The sequence below is a fragment of the Mycteria americana genome, chromosome 5 (genome assembly GCF_035582795.1).
Source record: "Mycteria americana isolate JAX WOST 10 ecotype Jacksonville Zoo and Gardens chromosome 5, USCA_MyAme_1.0, whole genome shotgun sequence".
Classification (NCBI taxonomy): domain Eukaryota; kingdom Metazoa; phylum Chordata; class Aves; order Ciconiiformes; family Ciconiidae; genus Mycteria; species Mycteria americana.
Window position 1 is genome coordinate 40439501 of NC_134369.1, and position 23240 is coordinate 40462740.

The 23240-nt window shown below is 35.2% G+C and overlaps 1 protein-coding gene across 3 annotated transcripts in view; it reads left to right on the forward strand.

Annotated features, from left to right (window-relative positions):
- The window catches only part of DPH6 (diphthamine biosynthesis 6), a 218904-nt gene that overhangs the window by 66775 nt on the left and 128889 nt on the right, over positions 1-23240 (forward strand). The window contains exons 7-9 of one of the 3 annotated variants that reach the window (XM_075503048.1): positions 7292-7386; positions 14571-14658; positions 22991-23144. In XM_075503048.1, coding sequence (XP_075359163.1) covers positions 7292-7386; positions 14571-14658; positions 22991-23144 — 337 coding nt within the window. The remainder of the gene's footprint in view (positions 1-7291; positions 7387-14570; positions 14659-22990; positions 23145-23240) is intronic. The other 2 variants (XM_075503049.1, XM_075503050.1) reach the window with 2 other exon arrangements.

Consider the following 23240-nt stretch of genomic DNA (forward strand, 5'->3'; position numbering starts at 1 on the left):
CCAGCATCTTTAAAACAAACTGAAGGCAAGAAACCTCAATATTAAGGGAACACTAACTTGTATGTCAATATGATAAAGGTAAATAATTGCATGCAAGTTAGAGACTTTCACAGCAAGGAATGGTAGTGGCAAAATCATAGGTGATACAAAACGTCCCCACAGATATCTCCATCTGAAGGTTTCCTACCATTTTTTACACAGTCAGACTGCATACAGTAGGGCCTTTCAAAAATGGAATAAGAGCTTTATTCCAGAGAATGTACTTAATTCTGTGCAAAGGGTTATGTAGTCGTCAAAGCAGGAAAATGCTTGAAGGCAGAGCTAATAGGTCTATTTAAAGAAAAATTATTTAACTAGGGGAAAAAAAAAAAAGACCCAATTTTGTACATGAGTCGTCTTTGGTTTGACGTAGAAGCATCAAACATCAAGCTAAGTACAGCTTAAGAATAACAGCTCTGAAAGTGTGTTTACATATATTGTCTGTGACAAAGCCAATTTACCACAGTTCCTTGTCCTTGAGCCTGTTAAAAACCCACAATTATTTGCTTGTTCGGCTGTTAAGAGAGTCTTGCTGTAACTTTTATCAGTGTAAGCTGTCTAAATTTGCACAAAACGATCTCCTAAAAATACTTTTTGTTGTTAATCTGGGTAGTTACTGTTCAGCCTGGCTTTGTAAGCAGTTTTTCTGGAACAATTAAGGGCATGGCAAACTTGCAGAAGAGAAAGAAAAAGTAACCAGAATGTGTTAGGAACTTTAAAAATCTCTTTTGCTGCTGAAAGATGGAGAAGTTAAATAGGAATTATATCTTGAGTTTAACTTCATTTTGGTAGTCATTTACATGTCTGGAGAGAAGAGGATAGATAATTGGTACTTGGCAAAGCTGAAGAGGAAGAAAGAAAGTCCATAACATTCAAATAGTCTTACTTGAACAGATTGTTGTTGGCCTGTTCTTAGCATGGTTTGTTGCTTCTGCTTCAGAGCTGGAGAATCTGCCCAGAAACCTTCCCCCCACATAAACTAGTTGATGTAAAAATCCACTTAATTATCTTTTTTTGTAAGTCTTGCTTCACTTATGTCTTTAGATCATCTCAACTACAGGAATGATTCAAGAATACCAGGGGGTGGGAAGGAGAGGCATTTTCTCCTGCTCCAGAGAAAGGGAAGGAAGGGAAGTAGGGAAATAAATATCCTCCTAAATACTTCTGGTACAGGTAAAAAAGCAGTGGCAGAGATATGCAGTAGGAATACACAAAAATAAGTATACATTAATTATAGATAAAATATTTGTTCATATTATGTCATTAGCAGATGTTTCATTTCGTGGGGTGATAATAAAGGTAGACTTAAAACAGTAAATAGTTGCTAAATCTAGGGATATCAGTAAGATCCAAAAATAATTAGAAGAGGAAGTGGATTTATCCTTTCTGAAAAGTATAGATTGGATTTCTACAGGAAAAGGAAGGAAGAGGGAATGGGATCACCACTTCAAGCATCAGTGAGCTTTTGCATTAGGTAATACAATCTAATTGAACACTGAGCTAACTTTGAACTGGAAGTTGTATTAACATGGCTATTTGGCTCAGCTAATAAGCCACTGAGAACCAGAGTCTGCAAGTTCCAGTTTAGCACTTGTGAACGTGTTTAGACTGCTTCCAGGAGCTTGACTGCTAAGTTGGCATTGCACTGCATGAACATGCCGGACTGGAGTCTTTGTTGCACTCCACGTTTGTGTCGTAGGTCTGCTCTGACACTGGCATGCTGTATAGCGCAAGAGAGTAACGTTACTGTGGAAAAGCAGTCTTAGTGACATGTGAAGTCACGTTCTGTGTGTACCGTAGAAATGGCTACTGATTGATAAATTCCCAGAAAGGATGTTTGGAAGATCTTTGGAGTCACAAGTAAATAACATATCGTTTAAGAGTACGAGAAACATTTAAGTGCTCCTCCCTCCATTTGTTGCTGGACATCACTTAAGCAATGTTTCTGTTTGTCAGAGCTGTTTCTTTGGACTCTTAGTAACTGACAGCTAAGGAAGGATAAAACTTTGTAATCATGACACAATGAACAGTTTACTGTGGAACAGATTTAACAGAAGCATCAACTTTACTTTAATATCAATTCCATACTGGTCAGTCACATTTGGGTGAATTAATATTTAAGTGGGACTAGTTAAATAAGCCAAAAGGAGGAAAGTACAGCCCCTGCGTGTGCAGAAAGCTGTTATCAAACTTCTGGTTGAAACTTTAGTGGGGCTGCAGATGGGTAGCTACTCACCTCAGCTGAATGAGTCTTGACTTTCTTCGAAACTGTAGAAGCAAGTATTGTAATTTTAGTTATGTTAATAGGGTGTAATTAAAATAAGGCTTAAGAAGTATTCTTCTCCATTTGATTTCACTGTCATTCATTTTAAAAAGAAAATCATAAACTAAGAAATCCAAAAGTACCTGGTATTTTGGGGAATTAAATGTATTCTTCCTGATGTTTAATGGCTCAAGTGAAGTGATTCTTTCTTGCTTGGTTTCACTGAGATTCTTACCGTCATGGTTTAATACTTCTCGAAACCCATGTTTGCAGGTTTTACCTTTTATTGAGACAACAATAAACAGAGCAATGACTGCATAGCTTAAGGTGTAGAACTAGTAGGGCATTCTGACCCTACTTGGAGCTGGCTGTCAGGCCATTGTAGGGGAGACCGCACAACTGATTATTTGTTCATGTAGCTGGTTTTTGTGCATATGCATGCTATGAAAGTCAAAGTCAGTACAAATAAATTGTTTTTACTGGATACTTAGTTGGCTTTAAGGCCTCATAAAACCAAATCATTAACTATAAACTGAAGAGAAATGCTTAGGTTTATGATGTGAAAAATACTCTTTTGCAAATCAATGAAGTCTTCAGCATCAGAAGATCTGGTAGACAGAATGTGAGAGCAAGGAGTTCACAGCTTTCAGTAAGGAGGAGAGATAAAATTTAATATTCTGACCATACCAAAGCAAACACCATAATAAATTAATTTTTAACATCGCACATCCCCCAAACTACCACAGCTTTATATACTTTTGTATCTTTGATTTGTCTTGTATTGTCTAACCAGTAATTTCAAATTTCATAACAAATTCCTTGGAATTTGTTGTTCTTGGTTTTTTGCTAATTTATGCTTTTTCCTATTCTTGTGGGATTCTCTTTTGGGTTCCCTATTGACATCTAATGTAACTTTACATAGTTGTTTATTCAGCTAGGTGCAGGGTTTTTCATTACAGTATTTTCCCTAGTGTGGTGTACAAGTTTGTGAGAATTTTTGCAGTTCTGTTTAAAATGAATTAAATAGTGTTCTACGTGTTCTTCAGTTTTGTTGAAAACCAGTTTGTATCTTCATAAGTTCAGTGCCCAGAAAAATGCCAATGTTGAATATAAGAGGGTCTCTGATATTGAACCACAACATGTATGACATGTTGAGTCATTTGAGATTGGTAGGGAATATCCTGCTTTACGTTTTAGCATGTATTCACAAAGTTCAACTTCTCTGATACTACAGATTAGGAATTAGGACTTTATTTACTTACTTCTTTTTATACTAAAAGTTTACCTTAAGGGACAGGCAATAAAATCAAAATCAACTTGTATTACTGTAATGTGCCTATTATAATTTGTCTTTTGGACATACAAGAAATAAGCATGAAGTAATCATTTTCTTTTTAGAAAAAATCTTTTGTCGAAGCATTATAAGAGCCGTGTCAATGTTAATGGCGAAAAAATAAACAACAAACAGACAAACCCACAACCCAGCCCTGATTTCATCCACTGAATTATTTAACTTTGGAAAAATATATTGTCACATAAATTTTCAGTCTTCTGATTTACTTTAGTTTATGTGTACAATAGAAATGATAATAATTACTGACATAAAGGTGAGGTGGTTTTGCTGCTGTAGCAGCAGAAAAATGGAGGAGTATTGAGTGGGAAAAACTTTGATTTAATTTTGCAATTTTTTTTCTGGCTTTACATACAGAAGGTTGAACTATGAATACAATGATGATCTGCAACCCATACTTTTATCAGGGGTGAATTTTACTGGCTCAGGACATTGGCATTGTGGCAAGGAAACTTCTTGAATTATTGTTTTTTTAATAAATGACAGGTCTTTGATTAATTATTGATTAATGGTTGCTACATAATTACTAAATTATTAAATTGCTCTCATGTGCCACTGTTTCCTATATATCAGGAGCCCTAGCTTTTTACACTAAAGAATTTGTTGGCAACTTGCCAAATCTCAGGGGCTGCTCACACTCTCCTTATAATTTATATAATAGAATGGTAAATGCATATTATGGTTATATTTGTCTGTACTTCTGTCTCTGCTAATAGACAATAAGAAAATGTTTAGTCATTCGTATGCTTGCCTGAAGTTGATGAGTACTTCTTGATGTAAAAGGCGTTCCTGTAATTATAGAGAATTTACTAAGCGTTACAATTTCTGTCTGGGAACAAAATCTTCACTTGAAATAGGAAGCACTTGAATTCATATCTTTTATCTTTGATTACTAAACTTAAATGAGCAAGTCAGCTTTAATCCTTGTGTTTCATTCCCAAGGTAGGACGAGACTGTTCTTTGGGTAATGTTTGGACTGATCGTTTATATACCTTGTGTCTCATTGTGTATTTGAGTTAAGATTAATTTTGTGTAGTCTAGAAGTTGTTTTCATCATATATTTATTTTGGATTTTGAATTGGACTTGCATTTTTAGTTAAGTGTAATTGTAAATTTGCTGTTTTCTGGCTCATCTGAACTAGAAGGCAGATTGAGCAATCAGAAAATTTAGATTAAGTCTAAGCTGTTGTATTGTTATGAATGTAACATCCAACTTGCAAAACAAAATAATTGGTCTTCAAAAAATGTTAAAATTCTAAATGACTAAAAGACAAAGTTCTGATGTCATTGATGACATTTTAAAAATATTGCTGACTGTGTTAAATGAACATTAAGAATCTGTTCTATGAGCTGCTGAATATCCTCAGTTCCTATTGACATTAGTGGGAACTGAAAATCCTTTAGCACCTTGTATAATTGGTGTCAAGAATGATCTTGAAGCTAGTGACATTGAAAATGAGGATTTCCCACAACAAAGATAGGAAATAGTCTCACATCTTTTGAGTATTCAACGTTAATTGCCAATAATTATTCTAGGCACTGATGTTTACAAAGCAGAGCTACCAATTTTGAAAGTGACTTGTAAACAGTCAGTCCCTGTATTCACTGTGGAAAGGTTACAGCTAGAAAGATCTTTTCTGGTTTTCTCCCTTTCATTTTTTTAATAGTTTTGTTTAGGGTTTTTTGCAGTGGAAGCTACAACAAGAGGAACAATAAAAGGTTTTGACTAACTGTTTTGTAGGTTGTCCATTCTTGTTGCATCAACATTAATTATTCTTGATGTATTTGTCCTATAGAAACCTTGTTGCCATTGTTGACAGATGGAGTTCTCTTTTATGTCAGGAGTGTAATTTTTTAATGAGCACTTGATTAAAGGTTTTCTTCTGCTCCTTTTCTTTAAAAGAAAATGTGAAAGGAAAAATGAGAAATACCTCTCATAACAAGACATTGAAAAATGATTTAATATATGTTCCAAAAGAGATTTAGATTTTACACCACCAGACAAAGTCACATAAAGCATTACCAAGGTATTGTTTTATCAGAGCATTTATACTTTTCTCCAAAAAAAAGGCTGAAGAGGATTCAGGCCTTTTGTTTAACTAACTGAATTTTAATTTTAAAATGTGGTCTTTGATTTTATGAAAACATTCAAGTTCCACATATTTAATTTTATTCTTTCACACCTAATTTTGAATTAATTTTTTTTAGCGAAGATGATGGCTGAAGTTGTAAACACTCTTTGAAGTTTTAAAATAAAAAACTTTGAAAGAGAACTGTAAAGTGACACAAACTATACGTTCAGCTTCAACAATGAAAATGCAGTATCATTTGAATATATCAAATAGATTTGCTACACAAATATTCTGGGAAACATAGAAAAAATTGAACCTACATTGTATAAATAACCCAGTCTCATGCTTGCCTAAAAACAGACAAACAACAGATTTGGAATTATATTCTAGCCCCCAGACAGACTTTTTTCTAACCATCTCCTACATGTTGTGGAGAACTGCATTGCTACTTTGACTGCAGAAGCAACATGGGTGGGCATCTGTTCCTCTAAGGAAAAGCATAAGGGGGTTAAATAAATATTCCCAATAGTAACATTGGTATTCGCAATGGTGTTGGGGACTGCAGTTCAGTTTCTCGTGAACTACTTGAAGCAGGATGTTAATGCTTGCTTAATGTGAAAAAACCTGGACAGGACTTGGCTTGAAGAAGCTAGTGTTGGGATGCTTTAGAAAGTGATATAATCTGCTGATGAGGAGATGCATTTCTCCTGGAGAGAAAAGGAGGGTGTCCCCCTGCTCAGGCATGGTACAGGTGCTTGATTACTACCTATCAGTACAGTACGTTAATACAGAATTACAGTGAACTGTTCAGCAGTTGTGCGCTCCTTACTTCAGCAAAAGAACTTTGGTTCCTGCTCCACAGCTGCTCATTTATAAAGCAGGGAATAATTAATGTAGTCATGTCTCTTACTTTGAATGTACTGGTTCATGTAGTTATGTGTTTTAGTGGGATACCCAGGCCTTCAGGAATATTCATAAATGTATATGTTGATTTAGAAAGTATATTCAGTACAGTTTATAAAGGAAACAGCATGTTGCTACCTCTTTAGATCTTGCTTTACCTTTTTGGTTTTGACTTAGAAAACTCTTGTTGGTTCTATTTGTTAGAATTTTTTGAAAGAAGGGATATTTACCAAAATATAGAATGCAGTTCTTGAATCTGTTGCCAAAAATTGTGTTCATTGTATACTTCTATATGAAGTGCTACTTCTTGTGTTGATTTACAGTACAAGGTTCTCACAGAAGTGAACCATCTATGCTAAGGAAAGATAGACAAATACGAGAATCTGAACAACCTTTCATGGCCACTGAGGAAGAAGGACTAGGAATTCATTTGTTTATCTGAATGTTACAGTGCCAATTCTACTTAAAGTACAACATATTGGTACTTTTTAGATCATCGTAATAAGCATACGAAGAAATCAAGAACCCTCTATGATATTTGGGTTTTTTCAGCCTTGTAATGGGTAGTCTTTTAGAAAGTGCACACTGAAATTTTCAGCAAAGTATATTTAATAGACTGCTTTAATGTAATACTTATGTATTTTAATTTCCGTTTTGTGTTAGCTTTCTCAGAAATATGGAGTCCATGTTTGCGGAGAAGGTGGAGAATATGAAACATTCACTCTGGACTGCCCTCTATTTAAGAAGAAAATAGTTGTGTAAGGAACAGTTTCTTCCATTTCTTTATATTAAAGCAATGGGAACATATTCACATTTAGCTTGAGGCAACTTTTGTTGGCAGAGGTAAAACACGTCCTCTAAGTTCACAAACACTCACTTTGTTTAGCCCTGGCAAAGTCCTCTGAAAACCTAAATCAATACCTGACAAGACGAGGCCTTCATAGAGAGCTATAAACTTTTTAGACATTTGCACTTTCGTTTACTTGCTGATTATGGCCTGCAGTAAAACTGGTACCTACACACTGACACTTTTATCCTTTCATGAAGTGCGAATTGCCTGTAATATTTATCTTTCATTACAGCTACATTTGATAAACTGCCACATCAGTAGCCTGTGGGTTCTATTAACTGTGTGTGTGTGTGTGTGTGTGTTTTAAATTTAGCAGCTTAGAATGATAACGATAAACATTTTTCTTCAATTATTAGAGGATATTTTAAATACAAACTTTGCATGAATCCATCTCATTTACACTGAGTAGTTTATTCCTTTGACATAAATTGCTAAAATCTGTGTAGTGGGATATGGAAAATATTTGTGTCTTGATGCAAGTTTCTTAATAGTCTGTTAAATAGCTAAGCCTGCTTGCTTCGAGTGAGATGTTTTGACTACTGTTCCTTTTCTTAGCCAAGTAAACAGACTAGTAATCATGTATTGGTGATACTCAGTCATCTTAGGGAAGGTCAAGATTATGGAGCATATAGACATGATTAAGGCTTTCATGGTGAAGGTCTATTTGTTTCATTTTTCTGTAAGACTGGGATCTGTCCGTATAAAGCACAGAGAACTAAGGGCTGTTAACTGTGTTTCATTGCACGGCATTTGGGAGAAGAGGAGCAGTAGACAAACTGGTAAAAAGGATGGCAGCTACTCTGGCAGATGTCTGCTGAACTATTGGTTGACTGGAAGATATGTCAACCAATATCTTGGTTGACATATCTGGATCAACCAAGATATGTCATGGTTGATCCAGACCATGACAATGGAGTGGATTGGAGTGAACTAAATGGAGTGAACTAAAAAGCTAGATAATTTGAGTCTGGAGACATCTCCATGCAGGAAAGGTATGGAATTCTTTAGTAAGAAGATTCAGAAAGTAACAATGTAGAATCTTTAAACTGGATTTAAGTTCATGGATGGAATTATGAATATATGGGCCACGAAGTGAGACTCTTGGAGAAGATTCTCTGAGGGGAACCAGGTGCTAGGTAGAAGCCATAGGTTGTGAACCAACCTGCTGACTACTAGGAGTTGGAAAGTTAAGCAGGAAGTTAGAATAAAATGTGTATGATGGTTGGGTACATCTTATCGCATATAAACTTGGGGACAAAGGTCAAAACTCTCCCATATGCCTTCAGGTAGAATCGGTTCAGTCTCTTCTAGCAAAAAGGAAAATATTGTGAAATCATTGCGAGAGCACGATTCATTTTTGCATTTAAAGTCTGATATGATTTCTATTAAACTGACAAATTTTTATCAATTCCAGTAGGTGTCAGAGGCAGAATTTTGTGAAACTTTGTCATTTAGAGTAATACTACCCATTACCAGACAAACGTGGCCTATTCAGTGTTTATGTTGCCACACTTGCAACAAAAAGTATACTTCAGAAGAAGGATAGATAGATTTAACTGAGAGATTAAATGTGCTTGTATCAGTTTTGCACTTAAATGTGTTTAAGTATTTACATTCTTTCTATTTATTTTGAGGCTTCTTATGTTACAGATTAAATCTGGGACTTCATTGGAATTGGATGCATAATTTCCCAGTGCTCCTTTCCAAGCTCTTTGCACAGATACAACAGATTGGAGAGAACTATGTCAAATCTCATGAGAAATTCTTGGTTGGTGTACTGTGGAGAGATTCTCCCCCCCCCCAGAGTTTGAGGAACACTTTTAGGAAAGTACATTGTGCCCTTGTTTTGGGATCAACCAAGTACCAGTTTAAGTAGGAATATCTTATATTCTAAATGTATTTCTGGCTATCAGTGGTTTAATGACCATTCAAGCAACTAGGAAAAGCTAAAACAGAGGTGGTCTGGCTGAGTTGTCTTTATTTCTATTGGCGACACTCCAAATAATAATAAAAGTTGACAATAAATGCACAAAAAATACAGGAAAAGACAAATATATAAATCAGTGGGTATTTAATAATAAATATATGGCACAGCAGACTGTTACTGAGCTAGTTCTAAATATACGTTTCCATAATGGAAACTGAATAGCTACACTGGCATTGTGTGTCTCTGGCTTGATTAGCCCCGCTTAGCTCTTACATTATTCATGTCGTAAAGACATGCCTTTTCAGGGGCCATTCATGTGAAATCTGTTACTTTATGAACTTCTAAAGAAACATATTCTGTAGTTTCTTTGTCATTAAATAAGTTACAAGTTTGTTTATTTTGTGCTTTTCATTCTTGCTTTTCATATACACTGAATATAAACAGACTTTGTAATCATGTTGTTAACTATGTTAGTATAGTTTCCAAATGTTTTGATAGCCATGGCTCTGGTATAAATCCTGGTACAATTTTTGAAGCTTAAATGGAGTTGTAAGAATTACAATTTAGAGGTTAAAACCTGTCAGGATTTTCAAGGTCCCTAAATTCCTGAACTCCTCTGAGACATCTTCCTAGAGAAAGTTTCTGAAGAAGACATTGAAGATTATTTTTGCCTCCAAAACAGGTGTGACGGGTTAAACTTGGCTGGCTGCCAGGTGTCCACCCAGCTGCTCTCAAGTCCCCCTCCTCAGCAAGACAGGAGGAGAAAATAAGATGAAAAAGCTTGTAGGTCAAGATAAGAACAGGGTGATGGTTTCCAATTACTGTCATGGGTAAACCAGACTCAACTTGGGCAAAATGAATTTAATGTATTGCCAATTAAAAAAAAATAGAGTAGGATAGTGAGAAACAAACACAAAACTAAAAACACCTTCTCTCCCCATCCCATTCTTTGCAGGCTTAACTTCACTCCTTTGTTCCTGACTCTTCTACATCCTCCCCCCTGAGCAGTGCAAGGGGATGGGGAATGGGGTTGCGGTCAGTTCATAACACTGTGTCTCTGCTGCTCCCTTCTCTTCACACTTTTCCCCCACTCCAGCCTGGGTCTGTTCCATGGGCTACAGTCATTCATGTTACTGCTCCAATGTGGGTCTTTCCCATGGGGCAGTTCTTCAAGAACTGCTCCAGCGCTGGTCCTTTCCATGGGGTACAGTCCTTCGGGAATGGACTGCTCCAGCATGGGTTCCCTATGGGCCACAGTTCCTGTCAGAAAACCTGCTCCTGCATGGGCTCCTCTCCACTGGCTCCAGTTCCTGCCAGGAGCCTGCTCCAGCATGGGGTCCTCCACAGGCTGCAGCGTGTATATCTGCTCTGATGTGGTCCTCCATGGGCTGCAGCGGAACAACCTGCTTCACCATGGTCTTCTCCACAGGCTGCATGGAATCTCTGCTCTGGCACTTGGAGCACCTCTTCGCACTCCTTCGTCACTGACCTTGGCGTCTGCAGGGCTGTTTCTCTCACGTTCTTCTTACTCCTGTCACAGCTGCTGCACAGCATTTTTACCCTTTTTAAAATATGTTACCACAGAGGCACCACCAGTGTTGCTGATGGGCTCAGCAGCCCCTGGGCTCTTCTCATAGAGGCCTCCCCTGCAGACCACCCCCACTACCAAAACCTTGCCACGTAAACCCAATACCACAGGAGAAAATCTAATACGCCTGTCATTTATAACACTACTTTCAGGTAGTGTTTTCACTGGTCGATGTTTTTGTCACGTGAAACTTGTGACAAAATATGTTTCTATAGTATATCCTTTGAAAAAGAAGGAAATCTGCTAGTTCAGGAAAAGAAAAATACAGCCTTGATGTGTTACTTACTATGGAAAAGCAGGAGTCTCTTTAATGTAAGACTATATGACGAATTTTCCTTTTGAATATTGAATTCTTGTCATTCTTCTCAATCTTCATTAAAAAATATGCCTCACAAAGGAAGCATGGCAGATTGAGTGAAATATTTGAAAATAAACAAGATCCAGCAGTGAAAGCAAGATCTTACAATCAAAATATTCAGCCAAGAGTCAGATGAGGTTTTATCTGGTTTTCCCAGGTAGACTATTGTAATCCAGTTCTCAGCTTTCTTATGCTCAGTATTGGAGAGGTACCAAGCATTTTCTGTCCATCTTACACTGGTATTGAAAGTGCAATTGATTGACACCTCTTCAAATCATAAAGAGATATTTCTCATCTATGTGAATGCCATCTAATATCTACTCTTATGATAAAAGCCCATTTGTATTTACAGAAGACAGAATAGTTTGATTTTTTTGGGGGGGTAAATTGGCATATTTGAAATATTTCGGAAGTATAACTTTGCATTTATATGCCTTACTATTAGCTCTGTGTTTAGGTTTGTAATTCTAGCTTTGGAGTTAAAAGCAAATCTGTAAACACAAAAAAATAATTATGTACTGAGAGCACTGATTGTATTCTTAGACCTGCTCTAACTTGTCATATTTGTCCTGTGAAAATGTTACGGAGTGTTTTAAAATTATTAGATATTTCCTAGATCTTCAAGGAAACTTGAGAGATCAGATGATTATGATTTCAAAAAATAGATAATTAGGACAGTTTTTCAACTATTCTTCATTGTTTTCCAAAGTCTGAAAATGTTCTTCAACAAAATTCCTGTGTTTCCATCATAATCAAACATGAATCACCTTATGTAGTCATGTTCCTACTCAAAATTCAGACTTTCAGAGTGAAATGGCTTTGATGTAATTATCAGGGTCTCTCAAATCCCTGTTTTTTAATTTTAATTTCTGCTTTTCATGTGGTTTTTTTGTTTGTTTGGGTTTTTTTACTATTTCCTAAGCTGGACATGAATGTAAGTTCAGGACTTCCCATTTTTTTTAACTGGTGACTCATCATTGGATGCAAACAAAACTGTTCTGCTTTCCATCTATTTCACAGAATCACAGAATCACAGAATCGTATAGGTTGGAAAAGACCTTTAAGATCATCGAGTCCAACCATAAACCTAACACTGCCAAGACCACCACTACACCATGTCTCTAAGCACCTCATCCAAACGTCCTTTAAATACCTCCAGGAATGGCGACTCAACCACTTCCCTGGGCAGCCTGTTCCAATGCTTGATAACCCTTTCAGTGAAGGGGTTTAATAACAAATAATTATATAACAAATATTTGTTACATTTACTATTGAAAAAGGTTGTAAATTTCATCAGTTAGAACAATGATGTATGTTTGGAGAGGCTGACAGAAAATGAAGTACTTGGGAAAAAAGATTTTCTTTTGATATCTATTGTAATACTATTTTCAGCATCACATAATCTACCTATTGTGACCCATCAGCTGAGAAATATTGGCATGTTAAACTAGGTATCTATTATGGTCCCATCAAATACCCATGTGTTAGCTGTATGTCATAGGAATGTACTTCATACCAAGAAGAAATATTTATGATCTCTTAATATTTGCAGTAGTTCTTGAGCAACAAATAAGTACTCAGGAATTCTAAACTTTTTGAACAGTTAGCATAGGTATCGATGCTTAGCATCTGTTCTGCTGTACTAGTGAACTGGAACATGCAGGGATACAAGTAGGACTACTTCTTTTACTTTCGAGTTAAACATATTTTTCTAACTTACTAGGTATTCTTTAAATTCAACAGATACATACATTTAATAATTCTAAATTTTTGTTTTTCCTTTCTGATATAAGCCTTTCTGTTAATTTAGTTTTAAGTAGTTAATGCATTACTGAAAAGTACCAGACTTCCCCGTATAGGACTTGAACAAGCAAGAAATGTTTATTGAGAATATCCTCAGACAGTGAGGATGCCCAGGTACTACTGGAGTCTTTGTGTCTGTTTTTTATTATTTCTAGTTATGTATTCCTGTTACTAAAGATTTCCAAAGTTATTTTCTACCTATTTCTGTTAGAATTAGAAGACACCATGGTCATTTGAAAACAATGATTTTAATCTTAAGGGGCTATTTTTAAGATGTCTTGAAGGAATAAGTAATATTTTAATTGTAAAGAATCTTGATAATAACTCAAGAATGAAGCTGAAGGCTTATTTATCAAAATATTTTAAAAGTTTACTAAAAGGGAAGTGGAGCTTCTTATGTTACAGTTATTTATCATTATTGTGCAATGTAATGATGATGATTATCTTAGGATTTTTGTTATTTTAAATCCCAAAACATATTTTATAGAACAGATATTTCTGTTAATTTTACGCTTTCATTAAGTCACTGGAATCTGGCCAAAACTTCAACTGTTTCCAGTTTGCATGGTTTTTATGTGGCATTACTAAATCTATCTATCTCATCTCATTGAATACTGTGAAGGTATCAAGGGCACTGTGATTTCAAGAAAATTATCTATATGTCCTTAGCCTTACTTATAATAATTTTCAGATTTTCTTGTACTGCATCTGAGTTTCTCTTATGTTTTCTTTGAGTTTCTCACCTTCTGATGTTTGTTTCCTAGAGCTACCTTTTTCTTAAGTAGTAAAACCATGCAGATGGATATAACAGATACTGCCTCTTGTGAATCAAAGTGTGACAGATTGTGCCTGTAAAAATGAAAACTAAAATTAACTAATTTGAATCAGCACACAGGAAGTTTATCATTGTTACCAACACATTTGGCATTAGAAAGTTGTGTCTAGTAGTCTTCAATATCAGATGCAAGATGGTCAAATCAGTCAGTTTCTCAGCATGAAATATTGTATGTTGTTAATACTTCAAGAACTAATCCCTGAAGCATTAATCAAGAAGAATGGACTTGTAAAAAAAATCTCCTGTTGATGAAATTAAAAGATTGTTTTACATATTGGTCTCTAGAATGTAAAACATGTCGTCATTTATGCTTTCATAGACTACAGCTAGCTGAATCTCTCAATACTGGTCTGGAAGTATAGTTTATTCCTTTTGAAAATTGAAAATTAGTGAAGATAATGTGTGGTTCAACAGTATAATTTTATATAGCAAACTATTTTTCCTTAATTTTTATGAAAACTAAATAAGAAATTAATAGATTTTCAATGAGTTACCTTGGAGTCTGTGTTATACAGTGACTAAGTATTGTGTATACGTACAATTATATACTAATATTTGATGCTAAGAATTTTGTATTTCAGAGATTCAGCCAAGGTGGTTGTGCATTCGGCTGATGCCTTTGCACCTGTGGCCTACCTTCATTTTTTAAAATTACACCTGGAGAATAAGGCAAGTAGATTGCAAATGTCGTCTTCCTTTAAAGCTATATGCATAGTTTCTATTTTTGTTGCTTTGTCACAGTTTGGAGTGAACCTACATATTCTCATGTGGGTGTACTTTCAAATAACAATGTACATATTTAGTTGAATTTCAGAACTTACCATAAGGAAAAACTCAACACAAATGCTTCCTTGTGTCAAATGAATGAATGGAGGTAGTATATTTGTGTAGCATTTTTCATCTTGAAACCTCAAGGTGCTCAGCCAACGTGGTTCAGTCAAGCACATATGTAACCTGTGTAGTACAGCTAGCCACACTGTGGAACACAGCTGTATTAGGAAACTGTATGAACAGTGTTGATTTGCTGGGAGGTGGCATCTCTTTTTGCTGTTTCTTATGTAAAGTGGATGATACAAAAACTTGCTGACCCGCAAGTGCTCAAGTTTTAAATGTACCATTTTTTGTTTTATCTTTTCCATATGAAAGACACATCTAATGAACGACTTCAAATCATGTAGAGAAGATTATCCTGGTCAAAGATCTTAAAGAAATCATTAGTATTTCACTGGGATTCATTCTCTTAACTTATGATTCCATGGAAACAGCAGAACAGGAATGGGAACTCTAGTGGTTTAAATATTGCAGACTTTTATATGAGCAGAGCTAAGAAGGTCAAAACAGAAGTTATTTTCCTTAGTATTTGTCATCACTTTCCTGTTTTTCTTTTCATTGTTTCATGGGTAAAATGAATTGTTTTTCCTCCTGAATATCTGTAAGTGCTAGTATTTTGTTGAAGAGAGTGCCTCATGAACTTCCTGCTACTGTTGCAGTCATCTTTTTATGGGTCTCTTCCTACTTCTTTCTACACTTTGAAGATCACTGAACCTGTGCTAGGTGCAGGGATTGTTATAGAACGTTATTGTATTGGTATTTTACATTTCATGTTTCTTAAGCAACTACATTTCCTGAATTTCTTTCAATAGATCATGCCTTTTTTTCCCCCCTCTTTTTGATTTTATTGTTCCAAACAGATAAAATACCTGTACATTTTTCTTCCATGATGGCCTCACTCTTGCCTTGGAAAGTAAATTGTATTTCATCCTGTCAATTTCTAGTTTGGGATTTCTTTCAAAAATAAAACATTAAATATTTGTGTGGGAGACTGTGAAAAGGATATCAACTAACTATGTGAAGCAAAACCAAATAGGCTGAATAAAGGAAAATTTGGGAGCAGGGCATGGTGGGGAAGAGTGATAATATATTAATATTTCTTTGGGGGCACTGACTTTATTGCTCATGGCAAACTTGATGCTAAAATGCACCATACATCACTAGAATGTGACAGGCTAGGGAAAATGAAAAACACAAAGCTTTACATAAATCAGGCAAAAATCATATTAAAATGCATAACATTTTATATAAGAATCAAGATTCTACTTTTATCTGTTCAGAAGCTCTTTTCCTCTTCTTATGTAGATGTTTTAGATTGGGTTAAAGCCTCACAGTCTCAAGCAGTGTTGTAGTAAATCATATTTCAAATCCATTGTAGACAAAGCTGTCACACTCTCAAAGGGTTTACAGAGGCTTGCCCTGGATTTTGGTATATAAACTGATGTCTTGTATAGTTAAAAGGAAAATAGTCTATTTTCTGCGGTGGTTGTCTCATAAGGAAAAGCATTAGAATCTTTTGGCCTTAGATTATTTTATGTCACGATAAAATAAGCTAGGTTTTCAAGAAGTTATGAATATGGAGAGTTTTTCAGTCAGTCTTTGAGAGCATAACGTTACTAAGTTAGCACAGTTTAACTGCATAATGATAAAGAGATGCCTTCAAGATTGATATGCCTGTAGTACTGTACTTTTTCTCACTATTTGGTGCTTACAAGCCCTACAAAAAAATTTAAGTATCAGTTAGTAATTCAGCACTTAAAAGACAATCCTACAATAACGAATCACTGCAGGGAAAAACTGCTTTAGAAGGAGAACTAATTTTAGTTTCAGGCTTTCAAGGGATTACTGAAAATTGGGCAAAAAATACTCCATTGTGAACAATGTGTAAAAGTAGCCACTTGTGTAAGCACTTTGTAGAAACCATTAATAGACTCCACGGTGATGTGTAATTCTAATAAGTATTATGACATCAGTTTTGTTATAATTTCAACTGAGAGATATACATATTTTTAACTTTTATTGTATATTCATTTTATCTTTGTTATGTGCCACAGGTGTTAATTTTACATTCTTTGAATTTACTTTTATAATCATTATGCAATTATAGCTAGTGTACCTTAGTCTCTGCTGTCTTTCCTCCTCTATAATGCATTTTCTTCAGCTAAATCTCTTCATGTTTAACTACAAAGCCTGTGTAGAAATTTGTTTTAGATTGTTTCTGGCAGCAAAATGAGCCCTTGTGCCTGGGGGAAAATAACATTTTACTCACTGTTCTGGTTTAATACATTACCGTGCAACTTCAAGATGTGTTTTTGCATAATAATGGAAGCTTTTTTTTAACACACCCTCTTTTCTTTCATTACCAGTGATACAGAAGAGGCTACAGAGATAAATAAATATAAGATATTATTATTAAAACATTATTGAAAGTTTGGTAAACATGGCTTAAGATAACTTTTTTGTAGGCATTTTACAAAAACATCAAGAATAAATAATAATGCTAATAAAACACTAATGCTCAAAATTCAGGAATGCCTCATTTACTCCATGGTAAAAAACAAGGTCACCGCTGTGATGTACATAATACAGATACCTAGTTTCATCAATATTTTACTTTGCCAATAAGTCTGTCACTTTGTGCATGTAAAATGTAGAATGTTTTTTGTTGAGGGGGAGGCAATTTCTGAAGCATATTCCAGAATCTCTAAATCAAGTGTATCAGCTTTTTCTATTCAATACAAATTTAATTTTGAATATTTTCAATTAGGCAAAAAGACAACTGTGCAACTTTTTTTTTTACTTTGACAACACAATGGACTTGCAAAGCATTTTTATTTTCCCCATATTATACTATTCTGTTACTCTGTTAAGTTGTGTTGGCTTTTGAATGATCAGAAACAGAAATTAAAGCTGTTGGAGCTTCTGCTGATGTGAACATACTTCTGATGACAGTAGTGAACATACTAGCTATCATTCATGCTTTAAGATTTGCTCTTTCCCACATTTAACAATGAATACTTTGTTCCCCAAGTTCCAGTGAGAAGGAGCACACATACATCAAACAATACAAGCTGTGAAACTGCAGCCCCTTAAGTTAGGGGTAGTCTGGAATTAGAGGGAATCATGTAGTTTTCTTTCTGCACTTGGCAGAAGAAAGGAGCCTGTTTGCCTGTAAGAGATACAGGAATCATGCCTGCTGCTGCTCTTTCTTGTAGCATACTATTGCATTATATTTACCTATCATAAATTGATATTATGAGGCTTATTTGTTTTCCTGTTTGTAAAAGATCTTGACCTCGCTGGGTGGAACACATTTCAGACGTGCAAGCAGTTACGCCCCTGTTAAACATCAGCAAATCTATTTCACAAGTGAATTTGGAGGCGATTTTAAAAACACTTGTAAAAGTTAGAAGAGGTGTTTGGGAGAGATTTACATGCCTTGTGCACTAAAGGAGCATGATCCTGCAGGTTAGATTTGATTTAACTTCGTAGCCTATTTCTGTTCAGTTCCTTCTGGCCCGAATTATTTTAGTTAATCTCCATTTAGGACTTTAGCTGTAGAATTAGACTTTGTAAGGGATGTCTGGGGGAACAGGAAGGCATTTCAAGTTGCAAAATATGTTTTGTTGGTGGCATTGTGGGTGGCATTTTTTGAATACTTTGTCATCATTGAATGATACTTCTCCTGGTAACCTTTAGTTTCCCTTCTGCATCATAAGAATATAGATAAACCTTGTAGTTATGTTTTTAAAACTTTGTAACAAACACTGCCAAATTTTTTTAGTATGCTGATTTATTTCAAATATTAAGATAATAAATAAAAGATTTTCTTTCCTACTCCATTTGGTTGCAGATTCAGTCCAGTTCTCTGAGAAAAGAGACTTTTGTTCTCTTTTCATAATGAAGAGACTTTATTTGAAAATCTTTCAGAGTAAAGGACTTTCTTTCCTATGTGTCTATGTATTGTACTTGAACTACTGCAAGGAGATGTATGTGGTCTCTCTCATTATATTTATTTCAAGGAATTCTGTTATCAAGGTACACCACAAAGAATAAAGAGATTATCATAGTCTTTCCGTATGTCTTCCGAGCTCTCTGCCCCACTGTATTCTCATTGCTGCTCAGTGGGAGAACTATCAGTTTTGGAATTGTGTTGTGATAGGTTTTTATACCAGTTTCTGTAGTGGAGAATGTAAGCTTTTTAAGAAGGCAATCTGTTGTTTTCATAAAAGACCACTGCATGGAATTTCAGCTATATCAGTCAAAGTCCTAGCTCCAAGGCTTTTTCAACAGGAGAATTTGGATCTTGGAACACTCGTGCATTTGCTTAACTTCATTCTGAGCGCACTTGCATCAATGACATGAGTTATGTGAATATAGTTAAGCATATGCATGCATGCAGGCTCTGATCCAAAATTAGGTTGGTATCACAATGTACAGTGGGTGTGGGAGAAACAGTGTAACAAATGGGAAAATATATTGCTTCTGTGAAGTAACATGAAAATGTTATGTGATAAAATAGGTTCTGTAAGATTTAATTAAAATGTCATTATAGCAAGCTTGATTTTTTGTTTTTAAAGTGATGAGAATATTATTCAGGGAAAGTTAGTCTGTTTGTGGCAGTCTATAACTTTAAGTTTTAAATTCTTAGATTACTTTCTCTGTCGACAGGAATGGAAGACCAACATTTGTATGAGATTTGAATATAGCTACTAAACAGAGTCTGGCAGCTCTACTTAGGCTGGCATTGAGCCTGTTGTTCTTCTAGTGCCAGGTTCCACACCTAATACTTCTGCTGTAGCCTGCACCTGTGCTGCTGCAGAAAGTGATTGATTACCAATGTTTCTGGAGCATTGTGGGAGTCAGCCTTGAATGAATCATTGTGATGTATCATAGGCATTGAAATCAACAGTAGTCTATAATTATTTTTATGGTCTTTGGTGTATGGAAGAGACATTGTAGAATTTCTAGTATTTCTTAGTAATTTCCAAAAATTTTGCGACTGACCAGCTGTTTATGTATGTGTGTAAACACAGATGTATAATTTTATTTATATCTGTGAAGCAATATTGATATAAGCTTAACAATTTATAAAATACTGACATATTTAGGAAAAAGGGATGTGACTGTGGATGATACAAAATTTTCATGCGGCATCAGTTTGGGATATTTGTAATATTAACAAATTACAAAGCTACAGGGGAGTTCTGTAGGTTACACCAAACCAGTTGTGATACAGTCTGCGAGTCTCGCTACATCCCCATGAATTTTTTATGAAGCACATTTTGCAGAAAACATGTTTAGAAACATAGTTGAAAGAACAATTTTCACAGATGGCATAAAAATGGAATAGGTGCTCTTTTCATGTTCACTTGCAGAGCGTATAAATTCAGTCCTCCAGGTTAGGGAATGGAGAGAAGTTACAGGTCTCTAAGAGTACCTACAGAAGATATCTGTAGCTCTAGATCTCTTAAGAGGTAATTATGTAAAGCTTAACAAAAGTGAGAAACAAAGTGGCTGTCATACTGGCAAGCTGGAACTTTTCCCTTTCCAGTTAACATATTTTTTGCCTAGTGATGGATTGTTATACCATATTGAAGTTAAAATACAGGTGATGTAAAAACAAACCCCCAAGCAGCATTGTGATAGTGTCATTCATACCACTGTGTCTGTGCATGCTTACTCAGGGGGTAGGACCAAGAGGTGCAAACTCTGTATATGTCACCTTAGTACTCAGTGAATGCTTGTGCTACAATGCAAATTTATTGTTTCACGATGGACATTACAAATTAGCCAGTGAAAGCAACTAATTTATTAAAACAACAATTTGCAAGAAGGAAATGGTAGCACTTTTAGCACTTCATGCCTCTATACAGTCTGTGTATTTCTATAAACTGACATCTTATGGATAAAAAAATAGAAACTTTTACAAAAAATAGAAAAAATTGAATTTTCTTGGTTCTTGTAGCATAATCCATCTTAAGATCTATTTCAATAACAGATTTGTGTTCCTGTTTCTTTATTTTCTAAGTCATACCTGAAGGGTTAGGGGCTATCAGGCAGCTCTCCACGTAACAGCAAAATATATCAACCAACAGCAGTAGTCAAAGGTGTAATTCAGTGAGTGGGAAATGCTATAGATGCTTTTGGATGCTTGTGTATTGTAATGTTGGAATGCATGTCGTGTTTGTGCTAAATTGCAGTTTTCATCTTTGTGCTGTTATGTCACATTTAGTTGACTTCTTTTAACCTCTCATGTAGAATTGATTCATATAAAGTAGATTATTGCCTTGACTTTCATGCTTTTCTTGGAGGAATGAATAAAATGAGGTCCAATCAAAGAACATCAGGCCCTCTTAGAGCATAGCTTTAGTGTTTACAGTGCTCATAAAACTCCCCTTGAGCCCTTTTAGAGGCAGCAGAGCTGAGTTTCCTCTCATAGGTAATGACCTTTTTATAATTTAGCTTTTCCTGAGAATTTCCAAATACACTGCTTTAACTTAACTGGATCCTTTTTCTCTCCAGTGAAGTCAAATAGCGATGTAAATGCTGAGTTCTCATTGCAGACTTCTGATGCATACTATAGTTTTCTGCCTTTTTTCTTACCTTTTTTTTTTGCTTAATATCAAGAGAAAACTTTTGAAGTTGCAATAAGGTATGTTTTATCTTCCAAAGGAAAGAAAAAATAAAATGAAATTACTTTTTTTAAAAAAAGTCTATATTCAAATTTGATTAGTAATTTTTAATATATCCCATTTTGTTTGACAGCTTGATATGAGATCTGATTGTTAAAAAGCAGAGAATGTAGAGGGTCTAACTTCAGGTGACCTTATGAGTGCTTCACCGTATGATGTCAATATTCTTTTTCATAGACATTTTGCATGGAAATTCTATAGATAGTATACTAATTTGTGAGCTAAAAGAGTATTCAGCAGTTTCTAATCCATATTTAAGGATTGCCAAAGGCTTCATATTTTGTCAACTTTTAATCTTGCTTTATTTGGCTTTATCATAATTTTTGTGAATTTAGTATTTAAGAAGCCTGCAGTAAAATGCATAGTTTAGACACTATATGAAATTTGAGGCCTTTGAGCAGAAAATTGATCGATAGAGTCTGGAGTTACAGCATGCAGTGATGTTTGGTTGAGGTTTATGGATAAATTCTGTCATAATTCATATTTTTTTTAGATGAAGACAAGTAGTACTAGCCAAGCTAGTGATCCCAAAGTCAACATGCTCTGCAGATTAGGCTGCCTTGGAAAATCAGTTGAAAGAGAGTAGGGTTCTCTAAAGAGAGTAGGATTGCTCTAAAATTAAAAAAAAAAAAAAGTATGTATGCTATAATTACATGACTTGTTGAAAATATAATGAAGACAGTATTTTAGAAGACCGGTCAAGCACGCTACTCTGCCTGTGTATTTTGCTTTTAAAGGTGTGCTGGGTAGTTTTCTCTTCCTAGGCCTAAGAAAGCATTTGGGAAGAAGAGAAGGTACAGTGAATTGTTTTCCTTCCTTGTCAAGAAATACACCACACTTTGATGTATAAATCTTCAGAAATGCTCTTTTCTGTATCTCAAAACTCTGAGCATTCCAAAGCATGGTTAGTTTGATGGAAAGGATAGTCTTTGTGAGACAAATAGAAAAAGATTTTTGTTTTTTTTTTTTTTTTACATGGACTGCATTCATTCAAGATTCCACAAAGTTTTAAAACTTTCTTGTTAGCCTTTTGCTCTGTTTCAAGTGTTTAGTGACGGTGTTAATGATCAAATTGTTACTTCTCTATTTTTGTTCCTTTTTTCACTTAATTTATACTATTTTTGGAAAACACAGCTGTCCTGTATGTAATTGTGGAATAGCATTTCTTCATCATAGTATTCCTTCTGTCTCTTGAGTCTCATCATTTTTCATATCTGTTGTCCTTAGTTACTACTAATTCTGCATTTTTATTCCATATGGTATGTCAACAGGAGCGCATTGTATTCTGCCAGTGTCTGCATTCTAAATAGTGGGAAATCCTAACGGTGTTCTTCCATGAGTTGTTCTAAGCTTACGTACCCATTAAGCTACGGTATTTTTTGTAATTGAAACCCAAAATTTGAATGATAAAATGTGCTGATTTCATACTGCTTGGCATGCTGTTTACTTGCTTATTTTATAATGTTTGTCTCAAGCAGGGTGAGTCTTCAGGTACATTTATGGTCAATAGCTGTTCTTGTGAGGTAAGCTACAATGAGGACGATATTTTCACTTTATCAGAAGAGGATGAACCACAGAAGAACATTCCGGTCATCTGGAAGTCTTTGAAACATAATTCTTTGGATTTCAGTGAGTCTTGCACAGATTTCATTAGAAAAATAATATTGAATATTTCATGCTGTGATGGAGTACAGTGTTAATTACTGTAAGAACACTCCTGAAAAG